Source organism: Pomacea canaliculata, linkage group LG1 (genome assembly GCF_003073045.1).
Source record: "Pomacea canaliculata isolate SZHN2017 linkage group LG1, ASM307304v1, whole genome shotgun sequence".
Classification (NCBI taxonomy): Eukaryota; Metazoa; Mollusca; class Gastropoda; order Architaenioglossa; family Ampullariidae; genus Pomacea; species Pomacea canaliculata.
Genome location: NC_037590.1, coordinates 28868752 through 28890382, shown reverse-complemented (window position 1 = coordinate 28890382; position 21631 = coordinate 28868752). Strand labels below are relative to the sequence as shown.

Sequence of the window (21631 nt, the reverse complement as noted above, 5' to 3'; positions counted from 1 at the left end):
ATCCTGATACAGATATCTGCCACACAGCTGCTACCAAAGTATAGCATGTCACGACAGACCACAATATAGTGCCCACATATACCTGCCAGAAGAGCAGCAGCTGCATTTATCATTTAGGCAACCATATTGGCATTTCAAAGGCACAGTCATGTGTATGCTGTCCCCTTACTTGATCGGAAGTGTTAAGACAAACTGTGTCTTAATATTTAGATTGTATGATACTTGTCCTCTAATAAACAACTTATGAAAGAATTTACATTTTTAGGTATATAACTGCCTGAACACCTAAACAAACAAAAAAATGGATCCAAAATGCCTTTTAGAGGTTAATATACAATCATGGAGGAAGATATAGTATAAAGAATCAACATTCATCTTGAAAGTTTATTTACTGCTCTTAGATATCAATGTCTTCAACACCAAAATGTGTCAGACTTTATTAGTGCTAGAATGTATAAACTGCAACACAATGTTTACCACTTGTCATGATCTTCAGGCATGCTTTTTATCAGACCCTGAATGCGTCCAAGAATGATTTCATTCATACTGTGACAATTGTTTTCACCATATGGTGGCTGGATTATAAGAGCATCTGAGATGGATAAAATCTCAGAATTGTCTCCTGTCAATTGAACAGGTAAGCGGTTTTTTTCTAGCCACATTTTTAATTTCTGCTTTCTGGCCTTCAGCTCATCTTCTGAAATCTCTGCTTCAGCCTTTGGGCGAAACAAAGCATCCAGTTTTTCTTTGACCCCTACTCCAGCATCGGCTAAAACTGTCACTTTTGTGATGGATGAACCCAAGAGAATGGACAGCTGCACATTCTCTTCCAGGAAATGGACAAGCACAAATGATTCAGAAACAGGGTCAACAGTGTAAAGCCACCCAACATGTTCGTCATCATCTTCTGTCACCACACTTACATGTTTATACACATACTGTAACCACTCATCAGGATCTCGAAGAAATATTGGATGTGTCTCTGAGCTGTTTTCCACTTCCATGATTGCAGTCAGGTGTACAGTTGGAGTAAGTGAAAAACAAAGCTACAGAATCTTTAACACACCCAAATCAAGCAACTGACTGAAACCTGAAAGCTTCAAATTTTAAATTCTATTTCTGGGTTCATATTTTTGAGCAATAAAATTATGTATGCAGTCATTCCTTAGGGAATACTTTTTATTTCATGAATTTTATTTCACCTTCTAACTGTTTCAGCATTCACAACCATGTTTAGGTTGTAACAGCATAGCTGGCATAAGACGAGCAGGAAAACAGAAAATGTTTCACTCTTTTTCCTCTTGAAATTTATTTGCTGATATCAAACGAACCTTTAGATTTGTATTTTTGGAGAAGTTTTGTCTTCAGTTCAAGCTGTTTATGGAGAACTGCAACGCGTTTCAGCTGTTCTTCTTTGCTGTATTGGACACCTGGTAGTTTTTCTGCGCATTCCCTTGCTTTTTGAAACTGTGTTTTTAACTCATTCAGCTTCTGATTCACCTGATTTAAGTCTGGTGATTCTTTTTCAATACTGCAAAATATAAGAAGATATGTTACAGATAGCACTCTGAACAAGGCTGAAGTGACAGTGCCATAGTGTAAGGTCAGATCTATTAACCATAATCAAAGCAGCGTAGTTAATTTAAATGGCAACGAAGCAAACTGACTGGAATGGGAGGCAGTCGGTACACAATCGAATAGATATGTCCTTACTCCATGCTAGTGACCCTTATTACCTGCAATGACTGCTCCATTAGATCATAGTTACTAGTTAGATTATTTGGCTTATCAAGTTCATTCAGTCACTGTCTCATATTGAACGGTACTCCCGGTGCGACCACCACCACCAAGTACAGTGAACAAGCTATTCGACTCATGGGCTGTAATTCTAACAGACATAATGGTAAAAATTTGAAAGTTAAACACAATATCGCGTTCAGTCAACTTATAAAAATATACCATCCAGTCTATCATTATCGGTTTACCTTCGAATTACATCATAAACTGCTGGTAGAAGGTTCAATTCGTTCTCGGCGGGAGAGCTCGACGCCATAATGTTTCGGAATTATTTCCCCTTTTGTGACAGAGAGACATTAAATGGTTAATTATATTGTGTAATATCTCTTTCAAATGATGAAAACGTTTTTTAATGTACGGAAAATTTAATATTTTGGTTAGCTTTTTTCTTATCTCTCATGTTTTTCGGTCCAGGTGAAGTTCCCGTGACCCAAGATGGCGGCCTATGAATGGTTGGTATATCAGTTGGAGTAATATTTGTTTATTAACCAGAAAAGTTGCCTTAAGCATACAAACACACCCAGTTTTTACAACATTAAGAATATATTACACAAGCTTTTTATTTCTTTTAAAATCAGCATTGATAGTTAGTGTCATTACAAAAGTAGAATGTTTGGGGGTGTGTTCGCCAGCAAACGTCGTCTGCACGCGTAGTCGAATCTAGTCAATCAAAACAGAATACGCTGTTATTTTACAGGTTCGCCCGGCCAAGAAATTACGAACTCGAACTTCAGCAGAAGTCACTTCAAAGTCAACTTACTCTCTCGCATCCTTTGAGAGGAATCACTGTAAGTTTCTAAGCAAGGTAGATCAAGGACTGGTGTACTCTTGTGATAATATAATGGCAGGGGCATTCCACCACGCAGCATGAGTTAAACATAAATTATTACTTTCACATTCATGAATTTTGAGAAAAGAGATTGAAGAGCGTAATAACGTATTAGAGAATATACCAAATATATTGTGTATGTTATTAACTGGTAGCTGAGCAGACTTGAATTAAGTTTATGGCAATAGGAGTAGAATTAAATCCTACATTTTGTTGACAAATGAAAGGAATTTTTTTTCACTTGTGGACAAATAAAAATGTATGTGGCTTATGTTTATTTGTGATATTCAGGTTACAGAAATACGATCTACAGATGCTAAAGGAACACCAGCAAGAGGTTCAAAGGCAGTTGCAACAGATGATTTTGTAGATCCTTTGAGTGGAGGACTTGACCCACTGAGTGCTGATGGTGGGGTCAGTCTGGCCTTTGAAGGAGCTGATCCATTATCTAGACTTGCAGCAGAAGCTGAGACTGTTGTCAAGCCAAGAAGCAACAGTAGCAAGGTCATTTTAATTGTGTATAAGCTTGCACACCTGCCTACTTGTTTGGTCTCTCATGGTGAAGTTCAGATATGTCAAACACATGGCCCACAGACACTGTGCCCTCATGAGAATACAACTATGATCCATGCGGCCCTCGGGAGACCCTCAGTCTGACATGCCTGCTGTAGTGTATGTTAGAAAACACTAGCTATGAATACTCAGTTTCCTAGGCTGCTTTCTTCTGTTAACACAACCATCTGTGATTTTATCATCTGATTTTAATCTGTCATTCACATCAAGCATATTAATGTGCAGCATCAGTGTAGCAAAATGGTGGAACACTTGTATTTTTTATATCCTATAATGTCATAGGCTGACACTTCTTGTTCAGCAATGGGGGCTCAACATTTTGAATGAAGGGAAAAATAAAAAATGATGGTGTTTGCCAGCATCTTTCTTGCTTCCCCATTCCTCTCTCTTTGTTTCTCTCTTTCTTTCTCTGTGCCTGCTTCTTTTCTCCCATCCCTTTATCTCCCTCCCACCCTCTCTCTCTCTTTTTTTTTGCAACTTTGTATGCTAGCTCATTTCCTCCTTGATTTCTCCTTTGCTCCTATCTCTCTACTGGCCCTCACTCTCTTTCTTTCACTGTCTTAGGATACTTTCTCAAATTATGATGTTCATGTTTATTCTTAATTTTTAAAAATGCATTCATTTTTTTTTATCTTGAGCCTGCAATACAATCTTAGAATACAGAAAATAAACAAACTCAGGCATTGTGTACAGCTACCAAACATAGCCTATGATCTTCTCTAGCAAATATTCCTGCCAGTCTTGGTAAGGATCAAACAGTGGAGTGTGATCAGATATGCCCCCCTTCCTCCCCGCACACACACATTTCCACAGTCTGCTTTATTTATAAGGTTATGCTTAATTTTTGTAATGTTATGGGGTATACTACTGGTTAGATATGACTCAGCTGCATGTGTATATTTATAATTCAGGTAGTTCCTGATTAATGAATATCCAAGTTACGGACATTTATACCTATGAACAAGCTGCCACAAGATCTAATAAATTATAAATCTGAGTTACTGACAAATGGTTCATGGTAACAAAAGTGGGAATTAAGTTTGTTAATCTATAATTATAGTGTTTAAGATGTTTTATTTTATTTGGAAGTGTTTCCGGAATGTTTTATGTGCAGAATATATGACTGTGTGTATGAGAGAGAGAGAGTGCTCCTATGCACCTACGGACATAGTCATTGGGCATTTGCATTACCTCTGTATTTGTGGTGTTAAAAAAGAGTGTTTTGTGTGATAGTATTTTCTCTTTCTCATTTATGATGAGAAACCCTTTGGAATGCCATATTCAAGACCATTCAGGGCACACTGATGTAACATGCTTGCAAACACTTAAAAGTAACCTTTCATTGTTATAAATGACAACAGAAGGATGATGGAAACGATGACAATATGGATGAATCTTTTGAACCATGGTCAGCAAAAAAAGCAGGAATTCTGGCAAAATATACAACATCAGAGAAGCTTTCCATCACAACAAGCTTTCTTTCAGCAGGTGACAAAGAAAAAGGTAATCACTGTTTTTCTTAATCTCAGGTCAATTACATTTATTTTATTACTTTCTTCTGTCTTTGTATCATTAAATATTTTGTCAGGGAAGTACAAACAATCATTTCTGCACGGTTGAGGTGTTCTTAAATTTCATATTTAATTATTTCCAATGCAAAACAGAGTTTACTGCACTATTAGAAAGTAAAAAATATCCCAGCACACAAGTTCTAATTCTAATCATGCACCTCATTGTAACTGAACACATCACCATCTACAGCATTGGTTTGATTATAGCTTTTAGGTAAAAAATTAACAACTGTTGTTTCTCCTAGAATAGCTCCATTTTAGATCATTTGAATGTGGAAGTTTATCAGTTAAAACTGCATGTACTGAACTGTTACAGTGGTTATTAAGGCACAGCAACAAGTTACAGTCACAGATAAGGTTCGCAAACCGTTTGGAGCAGCTTGATGATTTTGAAGAGGTGATTATTTTCAATAATTTTAATCGCCATCAGTTTTGAGCTGCAGAACTGAACTGAATCTCTGACTGGAGTGTACACTGTGCTTCTTTATTACTGCACAGTATTTCAGACATTACGCTGCTTTATAGAACAAATTCAGTCTAGATTCTGTACATTCTGTACATGCTTTCACTTTTAAGTAAATAAAGCAATGTAATTAATAATCAGAGAACTTATATAATGCTGTTCCCAACTGAAGTCAGGCTCACAGTGCTTTACATACTATTTAAAGGTTTACTATCTGAAAAATATCCATCTTCCATCACCCAATACCCAACAGTTACACAAACACCACAGACCCATATATACAGTCTTAGGAAAGGAATCATTGTTGTCAAGCCTACATAATAAGCACATGGTCTGATGAGGGGACAGGGGACCTTGAGAGAGAAACAATATTAAGACTGATAGAGTCTGATGCAAATTAAGAGTAAAGGAGTGGTAGTACAGGGAAATGGAATATACATTGGACCATGGGTGCACTTATGCGTTTTCAGGGGTCTGTGAAGGAAATGATGAACCTGAGCCAACAGGAGTATGTGAAACGAATAGAGGAGCTGAACCAAGCCCTCATTTCTGCATGGGACCAGGATCAGCGTGTTAAGTCTTTGAAAATTGCCATTCAGGTATTTTAAAACATTTATTTTGGTATGTATTATTGCCTTTACTGTTTCTGTCAGTTTGTCCATGGTTTTGCCGATGCAGGCACTGCAGCTGCTGCTGTCAAGGTGTTGCACAGAATTGTTCACTTGTCTGGCCTGAATCTATGTCCTGAGGTTTCCAAGTCCATACACCAGACCATTATGTTTTACAACAGAACTTAGCCACTACCTACATCAGGGCTTCTGCTAAGGCTGGAGGGACCCTTCTTCAGATTTTTAAGAAATTTGAAGGGACCCCATTGACGAAAACTGAAGGGGTCTCCGAACTTTTAATGCGTACTGTACGCAATTTTTTGCGTAACCAGAAGCCCTGCTACATCACAGTGACATGTTGGCCAAGGGTGCTCACACACATGGGGCAACAGGGAACCATGTGCTCACTATTTGCATAATCTAGTCAGTGTAGTTTTTTAGGTTTTTTATTCATTTCATGCACAGTGATGGATGGGACCTCTGGGAAAATGTGCAAGTTCACAAATTTTGGAATTGTGGTGTTGATTAGTGTCTGTCTTTGGATGTTGCAGTCCAGCGAATGCCACCGTGCTACTCGCCAACATGCAGTCATGAAGGAGTATCGCGAGGCTGTCTCTTTGCGTGCACCGAAATGTGCCTATAGGATTTGGTCTCCCAAATCGCTGCGACTGCTCAGCAACTATTACCAGTAAATCCACCAGAGGGGGATGCTTGCTTGTATGTCCATGAAAGGCACTGTAAAACTGTTGTAGTGCGTGAAACAATCTGCACTCCAGATATCGAGCTATTGTCAGTCTCCCATCACAATTTGCTTGTAGGAAGGAGAGGGGTGTTGACGATGCCAAGTTGTTCATTCTGAACACACTGTACAAACATTTGGATAAGCCCAAGACGCATGCTAGACTTACTCTATGCAGATGAAGTGTCAGTGGTGTGTGCGTGTGTGTAATGTTGTAGGTGTGCACATGATTATTCTTTATGTAAGTTTGGTGTTTGTTTTATAATATATGTATAATTGTCTTGCCTTCTTTTTTCATTGCTAAACCTTGCAACGAACTTTACGTTTGTATTACCTTCCTATTTTCAAATTACCCACTGGGACAAATAAAGTTGATCATTGTTATTGTGTTTTACAACAGAACTTAGCCACTACCTACATCACAGTGACATGTTGGAAAGTTTTATATCAGACTCTGCTGTCAGTAGCATGTCTTCCATATCCATCTGTTCCCTAATTTTTTGCACCTCCTCTTCCTGCAGGGTCTGCTGGATCCTATAAGGATAAGGATCACTAAAGAAAGGAGGAATGCCTGTTCCATGACACCTATCAATAACATTTTTCTACTTCTTTTATTTATTAATATAATGTATATTAGTTAATTATTTTATGAATAAATTAATATGATGTTCTTGCATGTCTAATGTAAAACGCCTTGAGTCTTAAATTTTCACTCATTTCACATACTATAAATATGCCAGAATATTTGTATAATTGCAGATCTGAAGAAATCAGATTATAAAAGCACATTTATTTTGTTTGATCTGACAGTGTTCCAAACTTTTGGCAGATACTTCAGTCATTCCTTTTTACCCTAGCAAGTTTGTCCTCATCACTGATATTCTAGACACTTTCGGTAAGTTGACTAATTTTCGGTGAGTTGACAGTGGTGAGAAAGCAGTTTAACTGTAGTCTTTACAGCTGTTGATAGCTTTTGTTAATATCCTTTTTAAGGATAATATTTGTATTTGTCTTTTTTTAATTTTGAAATATGTGATAGAAGTATTATTACACTAAGCATTTACATTAACAATATGTTAAATATAATTATGCAGAATGAAAGGACACTCTAACAGTTAGCTCTTTTGACAGTGCAGTGTATGTACCCTCCAGTCAACTGGTGTTGATATTTGATAAACTTTTTTGTGGCCAGGACGGTTGGTGTATGACCGATTGCGAGAAAAAGCTCAGTACTTTCCTTCTGGCAGTATAAAGCCAGTGCGATTGCCAGGTTTGTGAAGAAATGTAACTAGATATTTTAACCATTTCTTTTGTGTTATTTTGTTAGGGAATCTAATTCCTCCTTGACTTAGAAATAAATCTCTAATTTGAAAGATGAAATGTGGCATAAATTTTAAATTGCTTGTATTTGTTATTATCTTATACATTCATGTCCCTAACTTCACCATTGATTGATTTCTTTTACAGATAATTTTACTCCTGCTGATGTGCCAGAATCTGCAAAAGAGACTTGTAGAAATTGGTTTTTTAAAATTGCTTCTATTCGTGAACTCATTCCTCGGTTCTATGTGGAGTGTGCTATCCTCAAATCCTACAACTTTTTGTCAACTGGGTAAGTGATGCATCATGAATGATTTTGATCACCAGCTATTGGTACTCCTTATTAAAAACCATTTTAAGGATAGAGAAAAGCACACAGTTTAGAACTTGATCACATAGGTCATGCTATCCATCAATTTGAACACTTTACAATTAATGTATACTAATTTATGTGAATTCAACAAAATATTGAATTATTCTTTGTCACAATATTTCTTTTTGACAATATGTAACGAATAAATAAACCCTTTAATTTCCTACTCTGTAAGATTTGTCACATTAAACAAAAATCTGTGACATGTAGAAATATTTTCTCTCTAGAGAGCATGCGGAAGCACTCAAGAGGTTAGCAGTGATGACACGTGGTATTGGTGATCCACTTGTTTCTGTTTATGCCCGTTGTTATCTCTTGCGGGTTAGTATCTTTATTGGTAATTTATTGCTTAGTCTAGTCACTCACATATTACACTGGTCAACACTGAAATTATTGCTGACTTAAAAAGGTCTTAATCTGTAGTATTTTGGTGTGCTGAACACAGAATATGACCATGATACATTTTTATTGGCTCACATTTTGAAGGTATTTGATATAGTTCATTTTCTATGTTTTACTGTGTACATTTATCCAGTTGGACTGTAACACCATCCTAAATAAGCCTAGAATGATGTGATATTGCATCACATATACGATCATGCACACATCATCCAGAGTTTACTTCATCATTTTCTGATACAATGCATACTACTGGCAGGCAGCTGCTGAAGTAAGCTGATGTCAACAGTGGCTATATAAAGCTTAGTCAGAAAGGTTGAGCATTTAAAATATTTTAGACTTTGTGGGATACAGTTTAAGCTACTGTTACATAAAACTGTTATTATTTTATCTATTTAGTTACAATACAGAGCACTAATGCCTTAAAAGGGCATTAATACTGTGGATACTTTTTGCTGTATTTGTGACATTTGCCAACTAGAACAAAGTATCGCTTCTCAGCTGAAGAAGGCATATCATCTTTACTTCAGATGTAAGATTGATTACCAAGACAAGCCTTGGGCTCGCGTATATGCTGTGCTTCATGTGCAACACAACTTTCACAGTGGTTGAATAGAAAAAAGACCATCAATACCATCTTTTTTTATTACTGAAATGCCGATTTCATGCACTGTGGGCAGAAGTTTCGCAGGCCGGATATGGCACCGCGTCGCGGGCCGTAGGTTGGGCATCCCTGTTCTAGAATATGTCACAATTACTTCATATTGAAAGTTTCACTAGCAGTTAGAGTTTTTCTGTTCCAATATTGAGGGCTTCATGAGTTCCTTAGAAATCACTCATGACCCACAAGAATAGAGACTATTTGTAGACTCTTCAAAACTGAGTCTTAAGGCTGTACTTTTGCAAAATGGAAACTGTCCTCTATCTATTCCAGTAGCACATGCTATCCACATAGAAAGAGAGATGATAACTCAAAGCAGCTACTGAATTCCATTAACAAGTACAGCTGGCACCTCTGTGATGATTTGAAGATAGTTGTCCTTTTAACAGAACTGCAGCGGGGATATACAAAATATATGTGTTTCTTATGTGATTGGAAGAGCCGAGCAAGGGAATTGTACTACTTGCGGAAGAAATGGACTCGCAGACAAAATGTAGCAGTCGGAGAGAAGAATATCTAGCACCCAGCTCTTGGTCAAGGCTCACAAAATCCTGCTACTGCTCCTTCACATCAAACTAGGTTTGATGAAGAGCTTCATGAAAGCCATGGACTGGACTTTGCCAGGTATGATACCTGCATGAAAAATTCTGTCAACTCAGGGAGGCAAAGATTAAAGAGGGAGTTTTTGTGGGTCTTCAGATTCAAGAGCTCTTCAAAGATGACCAAACAACTTGCTGCAGGGTTATGTGCAACAAGCCTAGTGTCTACAAACTTTCTTGGGAATGTTAGGGCAAAAAACTACAAGGAACTAGTAGAAGACAGCCCCTGCCGTCATTCCCATCCGGATTCTTCCTGACAACTGTGGTATGTTTATTGATGAACATGGCAAATATTTTCATCAAGATATTTCGTCAATGGAGAGAAGATACCAGGGAAAATTGTCCACTACCATGCTGGCTGATTACTGCTGGAACACTCCCCAGAGATGCTCCCAAACAGCTGTACAAGGGACAGGCAAAGAAATCTAAGACATAGTCTATGACTTGATTTTTTTTTTTTTAACAGGTATTAACCATAGGTCAATTACTATTAGCACGCATTTCATGATGTACACAGTAATTATTACAGATTAGCTAGAGACAATTTTGCATTTTGATTGTCATATTCTTGTTGAGCACATCAAAATTGATAAGAAATGACTAATTTTATTTCAGTAACATACTTTTGTATAAAAGATTTTGATCAGTGTTATTTTTTTGTATTTGCATATTTGACAGAAAATACAAATACATTAGTCTACATTAATATATTAGTAAAACTTTCTACTTTGTATCTTTGGTTGTGTTGATTTCTTCTCATTTTGTATACAATTTAAGGACGTTTTTATACTTATTATCAGGTAGGTGTTCAGATAGCACCTGGCATAAGAGACCATGTCCTGCCATGTTTTGATGACTTTCTGACATCATTTGTGCAGGTAAGATATATTTTTATAATTTTGTACAACATACTGTTCCTCAATCACTAATCAGTTGAAGTCTTGTATTTTATTTGCATATTGAATAACAGCATAGTCTTTCTCTACATTTTCTTTTATTTTGGTATAGTTAGCAGATTCCTTTATCATTTCTGACACTTATGAAAGCCTTTCTTTGGCTCTTCTGTCCATCAGTTCTTCTTAGATTGCTTACATATCAGATTTCCACAAATGTGCTGATTACCAAAATAGGCAAAAGCTGGTGATTGAATTTAGAGTGGCTAGCTAAGAAAGTTCTAATAGCTTTGTTTTTAAACAAAAATTAAATCCATACTTTTTTGTTGAAAAATAAACATGTTTTTACAATGATCCTCAAAATCATTGTTGCTGTGATATTCTAAGAAGCTTCCCATTTTACTGTCAATGGCTGAATGGCATGTTTGATCAGGTGCAAGGGGACAGTGTTCAAAACATTCTGGCTACACAAAAGCTGGAAATGCCCCAGTATCTGACTCTCTTCTCACCAGCATTGGACTGGATTTTACAGTGCCTGGCCTATCATGCGTCTGAAGTGACATTGACCACTACTTTAGATAAATGCAAGCTTCATTGTAACAAGTAAGATCATTATACTGAGAACATACTTCAAGGACTTAAAGTAGTTTATTGGTTTATAACACTCCTTTTTTGTTATATGTTCATATTTTTTTTTTCATTTGATGAAAGGATTGTTTCATTCCCATTTTTTGCCTATCAGTTATGATACTACAGTTATCCATGGAAAAATTAAGCTTGTTTCTTTTATTCTATTTTTGCAGTGCATTGCTGCTCAATTCTATTATGTCAGCATTCCATCCACAGTTTATTGCTAACAGAGCTCTTCACTTCACTGAACTTATCAGGGACTGCGAGGACACAGGATTTCCAAAAGTAAGTGTTCAGTCATGCACATTCACTTGTGGGCTTATGTAAGTTCATGCACCCATATGTGCAAGTATTAATACTCATGCACATGCAGATCCACAATTTCTGCAAGGATAAAAAAATATTGTCATTGCCATCATTATTATCATTATAGAGGTATGCCAAGTTTTGAAGTATATGTAGTATTTTATATTTGTATTATAGCTCTGTGAATTCTCTTAGTGAAAAAGAAGTATACTAAGCTATGAATGAGGTTTGATAGGGTTTAGACTGTAAATAACATTTTAGTTACCGTTTTAAAAAAAATTATTGTATATTGCATTTATTTGATATTAGCATCTTCTGCATCAAACCCTGGGGCGTTGTCTGGCTATGGCTGACCCACCAGAGGAACAAAAACTGAATGTACTTAATGAAGTTTGGAAGGCTGTTGTCAAACTCAAAAATCCAGGGGTGAGTCCCATGCTTTCCAGTTTTGATCTTACATCTGTAATTTTATTTATAATCAACCAACTAATTAACCAACCTGTCTACCTAACTACTTATTTCAAAGATAAATTTCTGGACATATTTCCTTAATAAGGAAGGGGATGGTATTGGTGTTTTACACTGACCTTGTAAGCCTCATTAAGGCTATATCTTGGCAAGGCAGCCGACCTTGTAAACATATGCTATATGCAGAGAAAGAACAGCGTACCCGAGGCAAAAGCTGAACTCAGGACAGCCAAACCTCACTGTCTTGGCGACAGGCACTAATCATTGCGCACCTGACCGCCCCTTCTTAATGAGGAATTTTGCAGACATTCATATTACATGTATAAGTCTTTATTGTTGGAAGTGAAAAAGCTGGTGTGAGTTTTTTTTTTCACTTTCAGGATTATATTGCATGTGCAGAAGTGTGGATAGAATTTGTTGTCAAACACTTTGGGGTAAGTTTTTCTTTAAATCATCATCTTAACTTTGAATAACCATAGGTCACCTGATGATATTTGAGATTAAAGCATGAATTGTGTGTTGCCATAATGGACATTTACTAAAATAGGAAATTTCAGGATCAGCAATGAAGGACTTCTGAGAAGAGCAATAAATGACAATAAATGAAATAAAAGGTTGGTGGTGTTGCTCATTCTATGGAAGAGAGGTGAATCTGTCATGGTGTCACCATGTTGTGTTACAGAGAAGGGAAGTCAACACAGTCTTGGCTGATATCATCAAGCATATGACACCTGACCGGGCTTTTGAAGAGCATTACCCACGACTTCAATCTGTGGTCATCAAAATTCTGACCCATATATACAACTTCTCACAACTGTTTGCCTTGGTTGGTGATGACTGATATGTTTATCCTTTGCTAAATATACTTTTGTTTTTGCAAAGAAAGCCCCTTGTAAATGTACCTATGGTATTGGTCTTGAATGTTGACAACATGATTGAGAATCAGAGTCTCGCTATCAAACACCCCAGTAAACACCCCAGGGGAAGAATGTTAAACTGATTTGAATTAAGAATCACTGTGTAACTGATTAAGATGTTTTTGAAGTACTCAGACTGATGTCAGAATCTTACTAATCTTTTGATTACAGGAAAAATTTCTTCCTTTCCTAGACATGTTTCAAAGGGAGTCCATCAAAGTGGAGGTTTGCAAGAATGTACTTGAAGCTTTTAGCAGGTAGGGACTGACATAAAAGCTTTAGCTTTATTGCTATTACTATTGCTGTAATAACAGTTTGTTTTTAATCTGATGAAAAATGTGTGTGATGTGACAGGCACCAGCAAGAACCAGTTAATGATCCAGTCGTCATCAATGCTATGATGTTTTTGAGTAAAACCGTTCACGATTCTGTCAAGTAAGTCACCATATGAATCAGATTAGAAATTATTGAGTTTCCTTTTGACAAAGATAGTATTTGTATCTCATGACAAAGTCTTGTCATGCATGAACATATCCTGTAATTGTAAATACAAGATGGCAGGCTAAATATTGCACCAGCTTTTAATGATCGTTTGGCTGACAGAACCTATTTTTAACATGGGTCTAACTTGCCTTGATACATAATACCATATATGTCCAGCTATTGTGAAAAAAGTCCCCTGAAACTTTAATTCTTAGGTCTAAGAAAGTAATTTCTGGATTGTAAATTGTAGACACCTGCTAGATTTATTTCAAAGGATGGCGCATTTTTGGGAGAGCATTCAAGATCTTTGTTCAAAAGAAATACATCTACAAGTTGTAGAAGTAGCATTTTCACCATTTCTTAATACTCATCATTGTGCTGATTTCCAGTGCCCTGACTCTGGATGATGAAAAGCGAATCCTTGGGGTCTTCTGTGTGCTTTTATTAGACGTGTGTCCTTTGGGAGGGACTTTGAACAGCAGCTAAGTTTTTATGTAGAGGCCAGAGCATCCTTTAGCAATCTGGATACAGTTCTGATAACACTCATACAGGCAAGTCTTACTGCCAGATGCTGTTTTGTAACACGTGAACAAAGTATATGTTTAGCATGAGAAGCTGGATAAACCATAGAGTATTAATGTGAATGGCATCTATTAAAGATAAGAAATATTTCGAATTGAGGTCTATGATCCTGTGCAGAAGTTTGGTGAGTAGGAAGATTGACGTATACATACATGTGTGGATGGGCATGGATATCTGCAAGCGCGCACACACACATGGGCATGCATATATTTTTCCTTAAAAGAAAGCATCCTTACTTAAACAGTGGACATATGTTTGTGTAGTGTCAGTATAAGTAGTTATTTATTCTTTAGAGAGACTGGTCTTTCTGATGCTTCAGAGTGTAAACAGTCTCTCCATGGAAACAAGAAGCGTGGTCAAAGGCAGTCACTCTCGGAAAACAGCTGCCTTTGTTAGGGTTAGTATGCAAAAAATAATGTTTCAGATGGACTATTAGGAATATTATTACTACTACTAGATACTCGAGTACAATTATTTTTCACCCTTTTCCTATCAGTTGTACTCCATATTCACGACCTGATAATGTGAAGCACGGAGAGCATGGCATGCTGGGATTATCATTATCATCAATTATCTATCATCCATTAATCTTCATCAGTCATACTATTATCATTCATATTTCTTATTCTGCTGAGAACCTGAGTGTCATATTTGAAGAAGTTTCTCATCTTTATATCTTGTTCTGCCAAGACATACTCCATTACATTAGCCAGATCTAGGAACATCTTTCAACTGATGTTACCATTAAACTTGTTCCTTCATCTTTTCTGGCATTGACTAATCCAGCTGTCTTCTTGCTGGTCTTCCTGACTCTTACCTTTTTCAAGTTTTTGTGTTCAAAGTAGAGAAGTTCACCTCATTTTTAGTAAGAAATTTAAACTGGCTCCCAGTATCTAAACACATTCAAGTCAATGTCTTCTGTTACAAGTGTCTTGCTTCTGCCTGCTTATTCACCTCACCAGATCTACATTCCACCTTGTTTTCTCCAATCCTTTTCCAGTCCCCTCCATCTTTGCATTTGAACCAGAATTGGTATGTTTGTCCATACTGTTTTTCTATCTCAGGCTAACTCACCTGGAACAAATTGTACCTTCAGATTTGCCAGAAACCCACTCTTCTTTCAAAACCTCACTGAAAACCTTTTTTGCTCTTACCACAGCTCTTATCTTCCTAAAGGGTCAGACTGTCTACACATTATTGTATTTATTTTTCATATATATTTATATTCTATTTTATGTGTGTATGAGTGGTATGTAATTGTGCATGCATGATTTTATACGTGTACCTTGAATTGTTGCTGCAAGAATAGGCCCTTTACAAATACTGTAATTGTTATTACTACTACTAATTCTGCTGCTACAACAATGAATTCAGTTTTGGTGATGGGGATCCATTCAACTTCCTCTCTGTGTTTGTTCAAAGGCTTGTGCAGCATACAGCTTCATCACAATCCCATCACTGCAGTCTGTCTCTGCACAGCTGCAGCTGTACCTAGTGTCAGGCCAAGTAGCTTTGGTCAACCAGTGCTTCTCCCAAGGTAAAAGCCCATTGCACCAGTTTTGAATCTTGAAACACAATCTCTTGCACACAGCTATAGCAACTTTTTTTTCATCCAACATAAGGAAAGGATCTCATTGATTACAAACCTTCAGTTTTCCATTGGAAAAGCATGCACAGCATCTCATGGGTATTGTTTTAAAAGTGTGTGCATGTGGTGTCTATGATTTTAACATTATTTTATTAAATTTATGTTTGCAGCCGATGCCTTTTTTAAGGCAGCCATTTCTCGCATTCCTGAACTTCCTCGTACATTGGACATGGAGGGCAAAGTCCGTTCTAGTGAGCCTTTGCTGGTTGAATACTTGAGTAACCTTGTGTCAACACTGCTGATCACACCAGTAAGAGTTTCACAGGCAGTGTGGCTTACTGCTAAGAGTTTATGAGGCTGTTTGTAGAGCTCAAGATAAGTAATAACTTTGATGTGTGAGCAGTCAGTCTTTTTAAAGTGTTTAATCTCTTTCACTTTTCTTACTAACATTGTTCATAGCCCAGGCAACAAGGATGCTCAAAGTCAGAGGGTTTGGACTAACCGAACCCCTCAAAAAATGTATTTTGATAGGTATGTTTTATAGAACACATTTATTGCCATGTGTTAGAGAGCATCATTCTTTCAACAGGATAATCCTGACACTGGGGTTTTGTACCTTTTGCGTGGACTGCTTAACATCCTGCAAGATTATACTTGGGACCAAAACTCAGACTCACGCATCCTTGTCTATGTGCGTGTTTTGGCAGTTTTGTCAGCTTACAGCCAGGAACAGTATATATATCATGCAGACAAAGGTGATTTTACAACTTTTTCTTGTATTGATCCATTCTGATCTCAAATGATATGGTAGATCCATCTAGCTAACTGCATTAATTTCTGTGAATTTGTTCAAAAGATAATTTTACACCCACTGTGCCAGATATCAAAGGGTAGGCCATTATAACCTCTACAAACACTGCTGAACCAAATAGTTTGGATCCTCAGACTACTGAGGTTAATAGATTGCTATTATTGTTTCTACTATTTTTTAAAAAAACTCATCTGAAATACAAGCAGATTACAAAGTGGTCATCTGACTGCAATATCTTGTAAAAATGTTTTCCTTACTCTGTTCAAGCAGCCTTAATGCATGTTATTCATGTATGGATGCTACTCTTGTGTTTGGTGTGAATTTCTACAGTGGACTCAAATGATGCAATGTATGGGTCTGACCCTAAGTTTTTGGCTGAAGTTAAAAGTGTTGGCGACACTTTGCTGAATCAGATTCTCTCACACCTCAAGACATTGTCTTCACCTGAGGCAAGTAATATGTTTTGTACATGATACTTTAAAGAGAATTTTTTTTCCTGGGCAAGTCACAGTAGAGAACATAAATGTGGGTACAATTGTAAATGTCATCTGTCTTATTACAGTTGCAATCTGTGTCAAACGTTCCATATTTGTGTCTAATTTTCAAAACTACATGTAGATTTAAAAAAAATTTTAAATGGATATGAAATCAGAGTGAAATAAGAAACACATAAGTCCTCTTCGTCACTTCTTTTGTTTTGTGTGGATGTTAAAGATTTTGTACAAATTGATGAATCCTGTAAATGCCTATACAATTTTAATAGGCATAGCTTAACGGTTTGTGTCAGATAATATTAATGGCATTACAGCCACTCTCAATAATCTAGTTCAATAATAGGGTCTTTATCAAGACAATTGCAGTGTTGATCAGTATACCTTTCACTATATCAGACTTTCTCTAAAATGGCGATGCATGTAGTCTTGTAGAGTTGTGCTCGTGTATGTACCAAAGGGGAGGTAAGAGACAAGATTCGAAGCCGAGGAATAGTAAGAGGGTTGTTATTCCTTTTAGGGTTTTTTATGCTTTGTATTTTGTGCTTAATTTTTTTTATTTTTTTTTCCCTCATTTTTCTAAATGTCACATCCTCTCCTGACTCCTTAATGATATATAAACTTTTACTTTGCCCTTTGCATGCGCAGACTGAAAAAGAAAAACTTCCCTTGCAATGGAACTACTTGGCACAATTGTGGGTCATGGAAACCTTGACAATCCATCAATGACCACTCTAGCAGCCAACTTGTGGAATCTGATCCAACGATCAGGAACTGCTGATAGCAAAGCTATGGTAAAAATTGCTTCTTATTCCTTATGCATCTAGTTTCCATGCGTCTCACTTAACATGCTTCAGTTTCTAATATTGACATCTAATGCTTTTACTCAGAAACTGACATCTGGACCTTGTGTGGAGTTCTGTTGTCATATTCTTTGCATGTATCAGTTGACATAATAAAACAGTAACTTTCTTTTTTATAAAAGCCGCTGCATTTCCAAACCTGAATGCTGAAAACATTTATTTGCAGTCTCGGCTTGCACAGTATGTTAGAACCAAGGCTGGCTCTGGAGAGAAAGGATTCCTCTTGCTGCTATCTCATCTGAAGACGGATGCTTGAGAATGCTTGTTGGAACCACCGGTTTAAAATCTAGAAACAAATGTGTGCTGATGCAATATATGATGTACCTAGTTTGCAGCTTCATGTGAGCTTAATCAGAAGCGCTGACATTCTTTTTATATTGTTGGTTTAACTTAAAATATGAGAGGCTTGGAAAGATTTTATAATTAAGACATGTATTGAATGTACATGATGACCATGCAAGTGGTTTGTTGAGTGTGCTCCGGTACATGTATGTTACATGTTAAAGTGAGAAAGGTGAGACAGTTTACCTACCCACCGCCCTCCAAAAAAAAAGACAAAATGAAAATAAACATTTTAACATGACCTAATATAAAAGCAAGAAATATGCGATGCCAATTTTGACTTGTTGAAAATCGGATATCAGTGCCATGATTCCTTCTTAAAGGCAAAATTCTGTGTGGACTAGTTCTACTCATGTTGTCACTTAAGGTACTTGCTCATTAATTCAATTATGATTTTATAAAGCTTATCAAAATATGTCAGTATCAATCCACAAATTGTGATGAAGGTATTGGATGAGAGACAAAGCCTGACACACAGAAGGCTAAAGCTATGACGGCATAAATTATTAGATTTTATCAAATAGGGTGCAAAGAGCTCCTGCGACAGTGAAGTCAAACCTCCGTTCATAGAAAATCTCTTTGTCAAACCTTCAATGAAAAGACAGTTAAGAATCATTTGAAAAAGAAAAACTGATGAAACCTCCAAAATGTACAATATTTAATTTATATCATATAGCTCTTAGAAAATATTTTAAACATGTATTAATTAAATATGCAAGAAAATCTCAATTTCAATATTTAAAATTAAAATTCTCACGTGTCCCTTAAACGTCCAGTCTATAGTAACAAAGTAACATTCTAACATCCAGTGACAATGGACATGTCATGAACTGACAATCATGTGCAAGCCATTACAAGATTTATAAAGCCATCCAATAAGGGTTGCAGCCACTTTCTGAGGAGGACTGGTATTTTAAGCTGAGCCTGCAACTAAGACTATATCACAGCAAAGCAGCTAGCCCTGTAAACAGATGCCACATGCAGAAGAAGAACAGCATGCCTGAGACAAGATCTGAACCCAGGGCAGCCAATCTTACTAACCATTGTGCGCACCACAAGACTGCCACAGCCACTTACTGAATCAGATGCGTTTTAGGAATAATTATGACATTCAGTGTAAACTTAAAGGTTGTGTTGATAAGCATGTAGCATGAAAACTGTTCGTGAAAAATGAGGTAAATTTTAACATCGTTTGCACTTGTTAAAATCGAGATAAATCAGACACATCAAGTTATATGAATATTGTTTCAAAAAACTACACATCCTAATGCTAAGGTCAAAATATGATTCAAATTATAGAATTTTTTTTTCAAAGCAGTATCCTGTTCTGCATATTGGCTTTAACTTTCTTGGCAGCTCCTTCTTGTGTTTGCCTTATTTAATTAGGTTTGCATTAGTGATCTGAGCATTTTGCAATGCAAGTTTAGAAATAATCTGGCCTTGACTAAAGGAAAACATAATTTCTCAACAAATACAGCAGATATCCAATGTACTTATTATAATCACTCAAAAATGAACACAACATGTTTTAACATGCAGATAAGTATGAGGGGAGGTGGACATCATGAGCAATGGTAAAGTACAGCTGAAATCTCCACAGCACATTCTGTGTATCACATTGCTCGCATGGTTTTAAACTGGAGTAAAATTAGCAGCAAATGTATGACTCGACTTTAGTCAAGCCATCTACCCTGAACTTGCAGCCAATACAGATTTATGGTATGTTACATGATTTCAAATTCATTATGATGATTCGAGGAAGGGGATAACTGGAAGACAGGAGGTCAAATCTTGCATACCCATTTGTATGCTATACCATTCTAGAAGCACTTTCTCCAAAATATACAAGTCTGCAGCTAATGAATTGGAGGTCCAGATACCTCAGTGGAAGCACCACTCCTCTTAGGACATAGACATTGGAGGTTTCCTCACTTTTTACATTTATGTGCACACTATGCCTCCAGCTCGTAGTCACCAGATGCCACATGGGACAGAGGATTCTTTTTTTCATCCTATTCTCACTGGCCTAGATGATTATCACTATAGCTCTTCCTATACTGAGCTATTTGCTGCCTTGACTGTACTGGCCTTCACAAGTCTTTACAGGACATTTTGAGATGTTATGGTTAAATCCTTATCAGGTCTTCAGTTCTCCCAAGAAAAATACTTTGGGATTTTGTGCATGTCTTGTTCTTGCCATGTAACTAGCCATAGAGTTATATGTCAGTGGTAGGAGAATCATGCAGTCTGTGGCTCATCTAAGCTTTAGAAATTTATGTATAGCGTATTCTGATACTGCCTATTTTCCGCAAATCTTTAATGTCACTTTTTACACAATGCGCATGCAATTTCAACTTATCCACTCAATTAGTGCCCTGTTGCAGACATTTTTAAAAAAATGTTTTATCACTATATATTTTCCCAATGTCTTTAATACCTTAGTTATAGGAATGCCATTTCACTTATTCTTTGTTTTGAGAACTTTTTACAAATTCAGTCTTTGATTCGGAATCAAAATCTAATCTTGGGACAGACCAGAATAAAAAAAAAAACTTGCTGCAGATGCATATGGCAAATGTATTTTTAAGCCTCATCCTTTACTGGTACACAAATACCTCTTATAATTTACTGTTGAAAGCTATTTTTAAGACATTATCATCTTCAAAAAACACTTTACATGATTTCACTGCTCTATGCAGCCTTTTTTGTTATAAACCAATTTAAACATGATTTTTGATAAATCTTTATAAATTTTTTCACTTCACCTGTACACCACTTTGACACTTTTTGTGTGTGGCATATATGTACTGTCATAAGCAACTTTTTTAATAATGGAATGTACACAAAGAAACCTGCCTTAACAGTAAATACAAATATAAAAGACTACACACTATTTTGTCAACATTGTGTGAAGGTAAATTCTGAATGCAAGTAACAAAAGTTAATGTTTTAAAAGGCTTATTCACCACCTGAACTTGTAGTCATTTTATTCTTTTATTAACTATGAAGGGGGAAAAATGTTGAAAATGATAATCACACAATCATAAGAGAACTTCTCTTTCATTAACATATATTTTAACCGCTGTTTTTCCTTAAAGCCAAAGCTTTACATATATCTAAATCCTACATTTTTCGATACCTGTGTGGAAGTGGGGGTATCTAATTATCCCATCTGTATGGAGATAAGAGAACAGTAAAAGCATGTTCTTTTGTGGTGTGTACATGCAATGTTTTATCTGTGAATAATCTATCAACTTCAATTTGCATAAGAGACAAATGCAAACTAGTGAATTAGTAAATTTCTTCCATGCCTAATATCTTTAAG

The 21631-nt window shown here is 36.5% G+C and overlaps 3 protein-coding genes across 3 annotated transcripts; 1 reads left to right on the top strand and 2 right to left on the bottom strand.

The window, feature by feature from the left end:
* Positions 1 to 369: 369 nt before the first annotated feature.
* LOC112557106 (gem-associated protein 6-like) lies at positions 370 to 1294 on the bottom strand. The gene has a single exon (XM_025226749.1). The coding sequence runs from the start codon at positions 1002 to 1004 to the stop codon at positions 474 to 476; it is 531 nt and encodes a 176-aa protein (XP_025082534.1). The 5' UTR covers positions 1005 to 1294; the 3' UTR covers positions 370 to 473.
* Positions 1290 to 2200, bottom strand: LOC112557114 (mediator of RNA polymerase II transcription subunit 9-like). The gene is made up of 2 exons (XM_025226761.1): positions 1986 to 2200; positions 1290 to 1531 (listed from the first exon to the last, which is right to left on the bottom strand). Exons 1-2 carry the CDS (start codon positions 2051 to 2053, stop codon positions 1309 to 1311), a joined length of 291 nt encoding a protein of 96 aa, XP_025082546.1. The 5' UTR covers positions 2054 to 2200; the 3' UTR covers positions 1290 to 1308.
* On the top strand, positions 2186 to 21190 carry LOC112557065 (UPF0505 protein C16orf62-like). Its single transcript, XM_025226695.1, is given in 28 exon segments — positions 2186 to 2249; positions 2495 to 2585; positions 2918 to 3130; positions 4561 to 4702; positions 5087 to 5133; positions 5135 to 5167; positions 5704 to 5832; positions 7391 to 7475; positions 7773 to 7850; positions 8048 to 8192; positions 8501 to 8594; positions 10733 to 10810; positions 11259 to 11428; positions 11629 to 11740; positions 12071 to 12187; positions 12610 to 12663; positions 12912 to 13055; positions 13318 to 13403; positions 13501 to 13581; positions 14019 to 14053; positions 14056 to 14180; positions 14531 to 14608; positions 15634 to 15748; positions 15970 to 16109; positions 16389 to 16554; positions 16941 to 17059; positions 17750 to 17895; positions 18131 to 21190. Coding segments are annotated over 27 exon segments (2775 nt in total). The 5' UTR covers positions 2186 to 2232; the 3' UTR covers positions 17831 to 17895; positions 18131 to 21190.
* The last annotated feature ends 441 nt before the right edge of the window (positions 21191 to 21631 follow it).